At 40.6% G+C, this 14031-nt stretch overlaps 1 protein-coding gene across 10 annotated transcripts in view; it reads left to right on the forward strand.

The window, feature by feature from the left end:
• Nucleotides 1–14031, forward strand: part of LOC143828397 (GREB1-like protein) — a 167011-nt gene that overhangs the window by 70423 nt on the left and 82557 nt on the right. For 9 of the 10 annotated variants that reach the window (XM_077318816.1, XM_077318825.1, XM_077318815.1 and 6 more), the window contains 3 exons: nucleotides 2648–2738; nucleotides 8265–8436; nucleotides 8574–8771. In XM_077318816.1, the coding sequence (XP_077174931.1) occupies nucleotides 2736–2738; nucleotides 8265–8436; nucleotides 8574–8771 (373 nt within the window). In that variant the 5' untranslated portion in view covers nucleotides 2648–2735. Of the gene's footprint in view, nucleotides 1–2647; nucleotides 2739–8264; nucleotides 8437–8573; nucleotides 8772–10625; nucleotides 10885–14031 lie in introns of those variants that run through there. The other variant, XM_077318826.1, reaches the window with a different exon arrangement.

Here is a 14031-nt window from a genome sequence, read left to right on the forward strand (position 1 = left end):
AAATGTTGTAAGCCACTTTGGATCCACATTGAGAAGAAAAGTAGGGCATGAATGAAGTAGATAAATAATAATAATAAAGTACTCCTGGATTAGGTATGTTAAATAAACTTAATATATTCCACCTGGTAAAATACTTATTTAACCAGCTGAAAGGAAGAAACATCTTAACTAAAAACCAATACAAAACAAGCTTTGCAAAGTTGAGCCATTGCTTGTTATTGAAGACAAATACATGGCCTGAAGATCATTGTAATTATTTGGAATTTCTCAACTAGAATTTCATGAAATTTGGGGTTTTGTGCTGGCCATGGAAGGGTTTTGGCAATTGAGTGGGAGTTAATTAATTTTATACATTTTTTTAAATTTTAAAACTTTATTGAGTGATAAGGTCATGTTGATGGGCCTAGAGGGGGTGGGAAATGAATAGGCCCCAGCCATACAAATCCTTGCTGGCCAAGGCTCATCATGTGTAGTAGCAGTGACTGGAATCCAGAGAGGTAAGTACTCAAATTTTAAATTAACTGGGGTGGGGGTGGAAACAGAGCAGCATGGGCCTGCTCCAGCCCTGTTTCTGATGCTGGGGTGTGACATAGTGACATAGGCCTGTCTTGGCCCTGTTTCTGAGGGCTCTCACTGCAGGCTTCCTTTGGTGAAGAAGAGCAAACTGGTAGCCAACCTAGAGTGCAGGTATGGTTCTGTTCACAAATCATCTGAAAATATTTCTGTCATTTCCTGTGCTGTGGGTGTAGCCCAGTGATGTCACATCCAGTGGGAATGTCTGGGTGATATCACTCCTGGTGACATGTGACTTTTGGGTGTGTGGCAGGAAGGTGTGGCCTGCTGACATCACATCTGGGGTTTCTCAAAGGCAGAAGAATGTTTCAGGGGTTTCTCAATGGTAAAAAGTTCATAAAGACTGGTGTAGATCATCTGCTTGGTATGCAGGAGATCATGGGTTTAATCCACTTTATCTCTTGTTAAAAGTATCAATTAATAGGTACCTGAGACCCCGAAGATCTAATGTTGAAAACAGCAGACAATACTGCCCTTTATAGATTCATGGTCTCATTCATTGTCTTCTGTGTCTATGAGAGTGATTCCATTTCACCTTAAATGTTAGTTCTCTTTTTTTTGTTTACCTATTATTTTAGATGAGGTTGGTTGTTGTAGAGCAATCATTTGATACCAGTGTGCTTGAGTTACCTGTCATTGGTAAAGTCATATAAAAGAAACTTAAAGCTATCAATCATACAATTGTCCAAATTAGGTCCTGGTATTCCCCAAGAGACTCTTGTTATGTTATCTTACTGGTTCCAGCAGTTCTTCCCTGGAAACAGTGTACGGTATTAAAGCTAACAACAATTACAGTATTCATATTCTATCACACTAGTCAGTTCTAAGTAGGCTACTAAACAATACTCTCTTGCCAGTTTAATGAGACAACTGTTCTCTGTTATGCATTCTCTGAAATGCTGATTAATTACCCCATTCCGTATGGAACCAGCTTGTACTTGACCACTCTCTGAGGGATTTTGTTGCCTCTCTTAGCTGACTAGATCAAGCTATTTCCAAGAAAGCAGCAGAATAGAGGTACAGAAGGTTAGAAAATGATTATTACTGTATATTTACAATTGATGAGTTTATATATTCTTCTCAAAGTAGGCTCAGAACTTCTTTAAACAATACAGAGAATCTGTTTATATAACAACACACCATGGTCATTCCACAGTGATCCACGCCTTAGTTATATCTAGACTGGACAATTGTAATGTCCTCTATAGAGACTACCCTTGAAGTCTTTTACAGAGCTGCAGCTAGTGCAGAATGCTGCAGCTAGACTGCTGGTTGGAGCCAGCTACCAGGGCCATGTGACTCCAATACTACAGAAATTATACTGGCTATCGATCTGCTCCCAAGTCCAATTCAGAGTGTTGGTTTGTCCTTTGAAGTTCTGCATGGCTTGGGAGGAAGTAAGATCACAGGGACATACCTCCTTGACTGTTCCACCAATCAAAGTCCTTGATCAGGGCATCCAAGCTGCTGAATGTTGTGATCACAGGAAAAGGATAAGGTAGTAGCACTGAGCTATGTAGGTAAGAAGATTGAACCATCTTTGTTTTACATGTTTTCTTTCCTTCAGTCTTATTTTTTATTTTAGCATGCTGATTGTACAGGGGTCTTCCAGGAACAGAAATGTAAACCTAGAACTATCATCAGAAAAATTATGAACAACTATTTGCATCTTTACATAATCTGATTCTATGCCTATAGAAATATGATTTATTTATTACTAGTGGCAAAGTCCGTTGCAGATGAAACAGGAGAAAAAAGAACCTCCACAACAGCATCCAGTTTTGTCTGCAGAGTAACGCTGTGCAGTAGGCCTCAAATCTACTGAGAGTAGCCCTTAGTGAATTATATAACAGCTTCCGCTGTTACAGATTGTGATTGATTTCTATAACTGTCTCTCCTGGCATAGCCAGCTCAGGGCAATTTACATTTAAAACCATACAAAATTTACATTGGCCAGAATATAACAATTATATGGCTTCCAGATATATTCCTATGTAGTAGCAAGACCAGAGGGTTATAGTGTAGTCAGCTGTCTGATCAACTGTTTTAGCTGTATCTGCTGATGTCTTAATAGGTGCCGGGACTGAAGCTTACTTTGGAAGATATACTCTTTGACCTGGAAGCTCTGATCCCAGAACTGTGGGATTGTCTCTGGTTCTTCAATGGTGAGAAGACATATATTCACTGAGTGGTTTTTTTATCTTTTATTGTTGTATCAGTACTCCAGGCCTGAGCCTAGCATTGAAAACCACAAAAAGTCCTGAGGCAAAACTTCAGGCATTCTCATGACAAGCATTTCAGTCAAGTTTCACTGTATTATTTATTACTATTTCACAGTTTAAAGTTATAAACCTGGCATTCAGTGAAGCTTATTTCAAATATATGCTTTTGGTTATATAAAGTGAACAATGTCTGTTACCAGTAGTGACTAACTTGTAACAACTTAAACTTGGTGTGTATTCTGGCTAGTTGCTTTTGCCATGTTAATGCTCAGTGCCAGGCCACACCGTGTAATAATAAGAATGTTGGGCTAGTGATTAGGAAGTTTGAGTTCAGATCTTCACTCTACCGTTGAAACTTCCTAAATGACTTTGGGCCAGACTCTTTCAACCTCATCTATCTCACTGGGTGGTTGTTATTAGGATATAGTCTAAGAATCATGTACGTTGTTTTGAGCAACTTGAAGGAATGGCAGGATAAAATTTAAGACTATATATGACAAATATTGTAGAAATACTTAGATATCTTATTTAAAATATTGGTTCTACAAATTAAACAGGTGGTGTAGATAGAATCTCTTGAAATATGCAGCTTCTCTTCCTTGTATTTTAGCTTGGTTCTGAGAGAAAAACTTGTGCAGTACTGTAAGTGATGCTGGCTAAAAATCTTCCCCGTATTTTCTTGGACCCTCTGTAGCCAGAGCACAAACTTTGAATAGTCATAGCCAGTGTCCAGTTACCAACAATGGCTACTTGCTACTTTCCCCAGTACTACAATATTTAAACAGAGAGGCTTGGATCCAGCAATGCACAAGCAGAAATATGTGGACCTAGCACAGTTCTCCTTGCTTAAAATCCTGTGCAGCACCTAGGGTTTTCTCTCTGTATATTATACTGCCCAGGAATTAGTTGCACAAAATTTAGCACAAGAGGAAATCCAACTGGGATGCAATAAATCTTTCCTAGTACAAATGGCTACTGTAGTCTTTTCCTTTGGTTTCCACTTGCCTGATAGCTCTAGCTCAGTGAGAAATTTTACACTGAAATAGTTTCAGGATGTCAAGGAGGGCTTCTGTGCACCATTTGGCCACTGCCCCTCACAAAAAGGTAATAGGGAAGACGGGAAGCGATCTTCATTCACATAATATTCTATCCACACTGCAGCTTATGAAGGCTTTTTGGTGCTGTGTATTCATCAACCCATCTGTTTGTTCAGCATAAAGATAATTTAGAAGGCAATGACTTGTCAGCTGTCTGTTAAGTATGTTTTATAGGACGGTTCTAGGGTCATCATCATCAACTAGGAATGTGGTAAGAATAATGCTTAGACTAGCCCTTACATAATGTTACAGAAACTGTATCTGAAAACACCAGACAATAACACTTACCTTAATGTTTTCAGCAGAAGAGTCTTGCCTACTTCTGATTGGGCTGTATATTAACAGATGTGAGTGCTTCATTGGTTAGTACTCTCTCTAGATCAGTGGTCCCCAACCTTTTATCTCCGGGGACTGGTGATAACGCTTGACAATTTTACTGAGGCCCGGGGGGGGGGGATAGTCTTTTGCCGAGGGACGTCACTGCCGCCGCCTGAGCCCCTGCTCCACTTACTTTCCCATCGGTGTCCCCTCCGCCTGCGGGGGGGCGCTGCCTGCAGCAGCTGCGCAGTGCCACGCCGAGGGGGAGCCCCGGTCATGGTTGCGGCTGGAGAACACCAAAGGTGAGCCGGCAGCAGTGTGGCAAGGCAACCTCCGAGATAGCAGCCGGGGAGGAGGACGAGGAGGATCCGCCGGTCCTGGTCCGCAGACTGGGGGTTGGGAACTACTGCTATAGATGATATAGGAACCACAATGGAATCAAAGGAGCAGCTGGAGGAATTTGAGGTGGGGAGGGATAGAAGGGAACCCAGCTGTGTGAGGTTTTAGGCTTGGGTGTCATTAAAATGTGGAAGATGCTCAGCTGTACCTCTTGATGGATGGCTGCCAGCCCCCCCCCCCCCTGGATGTTTTGGCCAGATATCTGGAGGCTCTGTTGGAGTGATTCTAGCAAAATTGTCTGAAGCTTAATCCCTCGAAGATGGAGGTCCTCTGGCTGGGTGAGATGGGGTGCACTTTCCTACCCTGGATGGTGTCCAGCTTTTGGCTACCCAGTTGGTCAGGAGTTTGGCTGTGACCCTTGATGCCTTTTTATCAGTGGATGCTCAGGTCACAAGAGTAGCTCTGCTAGCATTTTATCATCTTTGCCAAGCTAAGCTACTAGTGCCCTACCTGGTCCCCAACCACCTGGCCACTGTGATCTATGTGACGGTCACCTCTAGGCTGGATTAACTTTAACTTGCTCTCCATGGGCCTTCCCTTAGCCCTACTCTGGAAACTGCAGCTGGTCGAAAATGTGGCTGCCCAGGTCTTCACACCTTGGAGGACCCATATGACACTGATCCTTCGGCAGCTGCATTGGCTTCCAGTTGAATTCTGGATCAGGATTAAGGTGCTGATAATAACCTTTAAGGCCATCCATGGTCTGGGTCCAGTGTACCTAAGGGACCACCTATCTGAGTATGCCCCCAACAAACTTGACAATCAGCCAGTGCTAACAGGCTGGTGATCCATGGCCTCAAAGAGGTGTGGCTGGCCCCTTTTCTGCCCTGGTCCCTGCTTGGTGGAATGAGCTCCCTAATGAGATCAGGGCCCTGCCCGAACTCCAACAGTTCTGTAAAAAGGTAAAGGTAAAGGTATCCCCTGTGCAAGCACCGAGTCATGTCTGACCCTTGGGGTGACGCCCTCTAGCGTTTTCATGGCAGACTCAATACGGGGTGGTTTGCCAGTGCCTTCCCCAGTCATTACCGTTTACCCCCCAGCAAGCTGGGTACTCATTTCACCGACCTCGGAAGGATGGAAGGCTGAGTCAACCTTGAGCCGGCTGCTGGGATCGAACTCCCAACCTCATGGGCAGACAGCTTCAGACAGCATATCGCTGCCTTACCACTCTGCGCCACAAGAGGCTCTTAAACAGTTCTGTAGTGCCTGTCAAACAGCGCTATTCCACCAAGCCTTTGGCTGAGGCCAGTGCACCCTATACATGCATGCACATACATATATGTATATTTATGTATGCACACTCCCCTCTTATCCATGTCAATATTGCAAATTGTTCCCGGGTAACTGGGTGTTCCCACATCAGGACCAAGAAAGACAGTGATTTGTTTCTACCAGCTGCTAGAAGCCTGTTATTTATTGTCATAGAATCATAGTGGGAAGAGACCTACAGGGTGATCTAGTCCAACCCCCTGCAGAATGCGGGAAATTCTAAACTACATGTCCACCTATTCCATGTCCAGATGATGCCCCTGCATTTATTTTAGTATTTCTACTGTATTGTAACTAGAATGTTGTTAGTCGCCCTGGGACACAAGTGAGGGGTGGGATATAAATCAAATAAATAAATATCAAATCTCTCTCAGAGTTATTGTAACAATAAAATATGTGTGGGGAGAATGTGTGCCACTTGGTTCTTCCTAGAGGAACAGCAGGTAGCATTTCAAATAAATATCTGAGATGGGCATGGATATTAGTGCAAAGGAGATGAATCGCTAGGATTTGGCACTTTCTTCCCCCCCCCCCCCCAATTGCTCAATCTCTTATTTAGATTGGTTATTTCTAAGGATAGTCCTGATGATTGGGTTTGTCTGGGAAGTCTTTCCTCAAAGTCTTCCCTTCAAAGACTCCTTGTTGCTTCCTTGTGCTCCAAAATATCTCCAGTTACTTCAGCTCATTCCCTTCCTTCCTCAGTCAGAATTCTGCAGCTGGGTTGGTTTCAGATCGGGGCAACAACTCCTTATGCTTGCTTGCATGCACGGATGACAGCTGGGAAAGTTAAGCAGGGCCCATAGTAGATCCCTCTTGTTCTTTCCCAGATGTGTAATCAGTTTAACCTCAGCTTAACTGACATTTCTATAGAGCTCCTTTTTGAATAGCAACTCAGGCCAGTCAAAACATACTTATCAAATTCCTATGAAATATTAATGACAGAAAATAAAAACAAGAAATACTCCTAAAATAAATTTTGTTTTCACTGTACAACCTTGGCTGTATCTACAAGATGGTCCTTGGATTTTGCTGAATGCTCTCTCAACTCTAGAAGTTTGAAATGGCCCTGTTTTTAGAGGAACACTGATATACAAACAGATATTTGAGTACTTTTTCAATAACAGTTAAGAACTCCATCAGAGAAAAGCAGTCTGGAATTCTTAAACAAAAGTGGGAACAGTGCTTTTCTTAAGCTGTTATTTTATGGCTTCATTTGCCACTGCTCATATTTTATCTGTTATGTGAGCTCTATGCAAAATGGTTATTAATTCATGTTGTGAGGCAAAATGATTCTGATTCCTCTCAAGGGTTAATGTGTATAGTAATGTGCTTATTCCATTTTGTGGGTGTTATTAATTGGGCCTCTCTGCCTACTTGGCTCTTATCTTCAATGCCAGATTTAGGAATGGGATAATTGGATTTTCATGAGAACCTGTGACCCACAGGATGGGAGGAGGGAAATCAGGAGTGATGAAGTAATTTTCTAAAAGGTTCTAGTAAGAACATTTCCTGATTGGATTGTCATTATCAACTGACTCCAGTTGGCCAAAAACCTATAATTGGGCAAGGAGCCTGGAGAATATAGCTAGTTTGGATTCAGATGGACAAGAGATCCGGACTCTGATATGCAGAGATGGCAATGGATCACAACACATACAATGCTTGAGCCACAGTATTTGACTTGGAACTGTAAGACTCTGCCAAATATGTTAGATTAAGCTAGTTTTTCTTGTTTTCCTTGCTGTCCAGACCTTCCTGTTTTCTACCATTCCCTGGAGTCCATTTAAGTTTGCAGCTGGGGAGTCCTTCCTTCTCATGAGTTGGCCAAAGTATTTCAGTTTCTTCAGGATCTGGCCTTCTAAGGAGCAGGCAGGGCTGATCTCCTCTAGGACTGACCGGTTTGTTCGCCTTGCGAAGAGAAAAATAAGATGCTCTGGTATTCCCATCTCTTTAAGAACTTGCCACAATTTGTTGTACTCTATACAATCAAACGCTTTAGCATAGTCAATGAAGCAGAAGTAGATGTTTTTCTGGAACTCCCTAGCTTTATCCATGATCCAGCGTATGTTGGCAATTTGATTTCTAGTTCCTCTGCCTCTTCGAAATCCTGCCTGTACTTCTGGAAGTTCTCGGTCCACATATTGCTGGAGCCTAGCTTGTAGGATTTTGAGCATAACTTTGCTAGCATGAGAAATGAGTGCAATGGTGCGGTAGTTTGAACATTCTTTGGCATTGCCCTTCTTTGGGATTGGAATGTAAACTGACCTTTTCCAATCCTGTGGCCATTGTTGAGTTGAGACATATAGTAAATGTTTCTAAGTATGATATGTGTGTTTTCTTATTTTAACCCCAAATCTTCTGTCATTTTTTAAAAAATGCTTTCCAGACCATGGGGAATTCATATGCAGGGCAACTGAAATCTGCCCGGTTTGAAGAAGCCCTTCACAACTCAATAGAAGCCTCTCTAAGATGTAATAGTGTTGTCCCTCGGCCCATTTTCTCGCAACTCTACCTTGATCCTGAACAGCCTTCCTTCTCACTGGAAAGTAATCAAGCAGGTATGGTGTGTTTCAGTTGCCCTCCTTTATGCTTTAGAAAATGCTGAATGCCATTTCATTTTGAAAAGCTTTCTGTAACTATTTCCAATCACACTCATGGGCAAATATCTTTTCCCTTGTCCTTGAATGTGTTCCAGATGTAAAACCAAAAGTTGAAGAGCTGGACAAAGAATTAATGCATCGTTACACACAGAATGGAAGCTTGGATTTTTCTTCCAGCCAAACAGTTAATGAGATGGATGAGGATGAGGATGATGAAGATATGTCTGATTCCAGTAGCCCACCAATCCCATATGCACAAAAACCTGCCCCAGAGGGGTCTTGCACTACTGATGGTTGGTTTAAGCCTTTATCATTTAAAATTTAAATTTAATTAGAATATTATTTGGGCAACAATTGTTCAAAACTAAAGAAACTAGAAGAAATGCATGTTTATGATGATAACAGTGGCATATAATACTATGATTCTGTGCGCAGTTTTATTTTCATAATTTGCATAATCTGAAAGGAATTTACTTTCACACAAACTGTATGCTGGATTGTGAATGTTTCTGTAGTTCAGATCTGGGAAAGAAGTACATTGGAAACAGTTTAAATGAGAATTATTGTAGTATTTGATTCCATTACAGCATTTTAGAGAGTGGCCATGAATGAAGTAATTTAAATAACTTTTTATCATTAGTAACTATAGTATTTTCTTGGTCTTACTTTAGGACAGGAGACCCCATTTTGGTGCCCGTGGGTGCTATGGTGCTTGCCAAGTGTTTTTAAAAGTTGGTAGGGCCAGGTAGAGCTGTTGCCCAGCAAGGCTTTTGATTGACCATTGCAGATTTGATTGGCTGTGCAGATTGTTTTAAATGTTGCTTTGGCAGCAGCTGCCACTATGACACAATGAGATCCACACCACATTACTGAAAGCTGTGGTAATCATTTGTGATTGGCTCGGCCTTCTGTGGCAGCCATTTTGTGACCACTGTTTTGTTGCTGGGCCCACCGTACCATGTTAGAATTTCAAATATGCCCTCAGGCTCAAAAAGATTCAGGACCCCTGCCTTAAAAAACTTGTTTAAATTACAGACTGGCCTACCTTTTTGAAAAATAAGTAACAAAAATGATACATTTGTGTTTTGCTTTTGAGAAAAGTTCCTTCTCCACTAGAAGATGGCATCTCTGCTAATGGAACATATGTGCAGGATTCATGCTACTATATATATGTTAAAATGGTCAGATCAAATAATAGGAGGTGATATTTGCATTAAAAATAACTTATTTCAAAGGTAATAATTTTGCTGGCGGACTTTTGGAGTAGTAGTGGCCTTCCTACTTCTTATTGTTCAATGCCTTCTTCTGCTTGCCTCCTTTTCCCTGCTAGATATACCAGCTTTGTTTTCCAGTTGAGAAAAGGTCTCTTTCTGTTTGTTTAAAGAATACATTTCAAACACTTAAAGATCTACACTTATGAATAATTGATTTATTTTATATTATATATATTTGTTTTATATTTAGCTACCTTTCTCCCAAATATCTGGACACAAAGTCGGTAACAAAATCAGTATGCTAAAACAATAAACGTAAAACAGTAGACATATGAATACATTAAAGATCACTCTAAGCATATGCCCCTACCAGCAGGGTATTCGCCCTTCGCCCATGCTTAGGCTGCCCCCAGGACTCTCTGATATAATGTTCTATAATGTAGTGGAATAATACTTTTTGTTTAAATAGCTTGGTATTGCAGACAGACTACCATAGTAAAATTATAAAGTGCTTTAAGTGGAAAGCTATTAAAGGGTGAGGTTTATTGTGTCATCTTAGCCCTACTATAAAATTATATGTGAAACTACAAGGGGTAAGTGAGCAGCTCTTTGTATTGCATCAAGCTTGGTGTGGGCACTTTGGTTCAGTTGTTCAGAGTCAGGAACTCCTGTAGCTGCTGGATTTGTGGTTCACTTTTATTTATACACAAGTACCCAGGACGGTGGGTCAATCACAAACAATGACCACAGCCAGCCTATGGTTGTTAAATATCCTATTTTTCAGCACTTTAAGATCGCAGAGGTTAATATCAGAGGCAATTAGTTTGGCAGGTATTTAATACCCAATCATCTTCTGTGAAGTTACAATTGGAAGTGACTGTGAACTGCAATTCTTATGTAAATCTCTGTAGGCAACTTCTTATGCAAATTCCTTATCTTAAGGCAGCACAATGACAGGTCTGTACCCCATGGAGGAGATGTTAATTGTGACTGTTAAACAAAGAAGAGACAGGAATCTTTGCTCTACCCGACATCAGGACTTTTGTTTCTATTTTCACAGCTGTGTTGCCCAGTGTTTTTTGCTTTTTAGCTAGTCCATTATTTTTGTGCGGTTTTAAAGTGGGAGATGACTTGGGAAAGCAAATGTGCTCAGTTGGAGTAACAGTGGATGTACATGTTTACTCAGAAGTCAGTAAGTCCTGCTTTTATTCTCAGATAAATGTGCATAGGATTAAAGTTTTAGAACCTGTTTTTTCTTGAGAAGAAAGGAATGCCTCTTAGTAACTATCTTAGTGTTAATCTGTGGCTGCCTTTATCATTTCTTCTCTCAGGATTAAGTCACCAGGTAGGTTTCTGTCTTTTTAAAAATCCAGGCCTTTCCAAGTCAATTTGTGGCTGCTGTAATAGCATTGCTTTAGTATCTGCCAATTTATCTTACGAAGTTAGTATCTGTCAATTTATCTTAAAAGGTAAAGGTAAAGGTATCCCCTGTGCAAGCACCGGGTCATGTCTGACACTTGTGGTGACGCCCTCTAGCGTTTTCATGGCAGACTCAATACAGGGTGATTTGTCAGTGCCTTCCCCAGTCATTGCCGTTTACCCCCCAGCAAGCTGGGTACTCATTTTACCGATCTTGGAAGGATGGAAGGCTGAGTCAACCTTGAGCCGGCTGATGGGATTGAACTCCCAGCATCATGGGCAGACAGCTTCAGACAGCATTTCTGCTGCCTTACCACCCTGCGCCACAAGAGGCGTAATTTATCTTACGAATAAATTTAGTTATTTTTTACAAATTCACTAAGCAACAAACTTGAGAAGATAATGATATTTTCCAACGTTCTGACCTATGTCTGAATGGATTACCATTAAAGGAGTGATTCACAAGTTCTAGTGCAGGGGTAGTCAAACTGCGGCCTTCCAGATGTCCATGGACTACAATTCCCATGAGCCCCTGCCAGCAAATGCTCATGGGAATTGTAGTCCATGGACATCTGGAGGGCTGCAGTTTGACTACCCCTGTTCTAGTGGATCCAAAGATAATATATTAATAGAAAGAAATGGACCCCTGGAAAAATGAATGTGTCTTATCGTGACTCTGTGATGAAATTTCTGTGTGTCCCTTTTAAGAAACTATATAAAAACATAGATACAGGTGGGGTAGCTGTGTTGGTCTGCAGCAACTGAGTAAAGTTTGAATCCAGTGGCATCTTTAAGACCATCAAATTTTAATTCAAAGTCTAAGCTTTTTTGTGCAAGCACAAAATATGCTTGCACATGAAAGCTTATATCTTGAATAAAACTTGATTGGTCTTAAAGGTGCCACTGGACTCAATCTTTGTTCAAGATAAGAACACATTAGCTGCAACCATTGATTATGTTTACAGAGTTTATGCGTGCCTATATATGAACTTAAATTGTCCAAAAGATATTAAACACCTTTTAATCCTGAATCTCCAATCTAGAGAAAGACATGAAAAATAGACACGAATCTAATGACAGTTTAGTCTTGCATAAAAGCTTATGCTGGAATTAAACTTTATTAAAGTTTTTTTTTCTGGATGGAGGCTATTCATGAGTCTGTGCTAGACAAAGATGTTCAGTATACATTGTCTATTGGGTTTATCAGAAGAAAGTGAAAACTGCATAAAAAGGCTGGGGTTAACACGTTCAAATTTCAATCTGCTCGAAAGCTCACGCCTTGAATAAATCTTTGTTGGTCTTAAAGGTGCTACTGGACTTTGATTTTATTAAACAGAAGTGATTATTGTGCTTATAAAAATATAAGATTACCTTGTTAAATATGGAATATGTTTTAAATATGGAATAGGTTGATTCAATTTTGAAAAGCAACAGGCTCTTAAACCCCAAATAATGATTTGTAGGACTGAAAGCTTGGGAAATGAAGGCTAATGAATGACTTCTGTGATTCCCATCTGCATTTCTTTGGAGGAAAAGGCAAGATTTGTACTTCACAGAAGTAGATTTGCATGCCCTAATTATCTCCTGCTTTGAGCTAACATAGGAATCTCTGGTCTGAAATGGTAAATCAAGACAATAGTGGAAGTGCAAACAAACTGGGAATCCCTGGGGGAAAAACATTGTCTCTATTTTTTTTAAAAAGCTGCTGAAACAACATGCATACCTGCTGCTCAGTAAGTGAATTGTTCAGTGTATAACTCTTAAGCATCTAAATGAAATTGACTTTAATATAAGTTTAAGGTGAGTCCAAAAGCCAGGTTTAAGCTTCAGCAGTAGGTAAGTGGACAAAACAAACTGAAAGATTGTAAATGGTAAATTTAAGATATTATATAAATACTTCTGCTTTGGAAATCTTTTCCCCTTTAACACTTTCACAACACAGAACATATTTTAAATATTTCACAATGTAATATAATTTACTACAGGAAAACACTGTATTTCCAAGATAGCCTGACAGAACAGTTTTCATTTACCACATTTATGACCCGCTTTTCTCCCCAAAGCAGATTCAGAGTGACTTACATTGTTTCCCTCTTCTCCATTTTATCCTCACAACAATCCTTTGAGGTATGTTAGGCTGAAGGTTTACAAGCTGGCTCAAGATCATCCACTAAACTTCCATGTCAGAGTGGAGATTTTAATCTGGGTCTCCCAAATCCCAAATCGAGTACTCTAATGACTTCACCACACTGGTTGTCATAGAAATAGGATACGGCATATGGACATGTCCCCCTCTTTACATGAAGAATAGTTAGTAGTATAGCTATAAGGCTCCCAGTTAGAATATGACCAATAATTATGGAGGAGGGGCCAAGGCTCAGTGGTTCAGCATTTCCAGGTTCCTGGTTCAGTCCCTATCAACTCCAGTTAAAAAGATCAAATAGTAGGGGATGTGAAAGAGGCAACATGGGCCCTGGAGAGCTGCTGCTAGTCTGAATAGGCAATGCTGATGTGATCTAACTCACTGTAAGGCAGATTAATTTGTTTACTGAAGCCCTTTGTTTGATGGCTCTCAGCTATCAGTTTTTATGCTGGACAGAATTTTAAGGAGACACTGCTCAAGTAGCATGCATGAAATGTCTGTTTGCTCACTTCACTAACATTGCTATAATAAAGTTTTGAACTTTTAAGAGTTAATAGTTCTCTTTCCCTTCCATGGAATAGTGCTGACCATAATCAAGACCCTCATGCTGTTTCCTTATCTTGTGGTATTTGTTTCTCTTATCCGTCCTCTATTGAGTGCTTCTGGCCATAGCAATGCTCTTGTGTTCCATAGGAACAATGCCATTGCCTATGATTGCTGGAAAGGATGGCCCCAGCAAACAGGCGAAGAAACCCAGAACACTGAGATTGTATTTCA

Source organism: Paroedura picta, unplaced genomic scaffold, assembly GCF_049243985.1.
Source record: "Paroedura picta isolate Pp20150507F unplaced genomic scaffold, Ppicta_v3.0 Ppicta_v3_sca25, whole genome shotgun sequence".
Taxonomy (NCBI): domain Eukaryota; kingdom Metazoa; phylum Chordata; class Lepidosauria; order Squamata; family Gekkonidae; genus Paroedura; species Paroedura picta.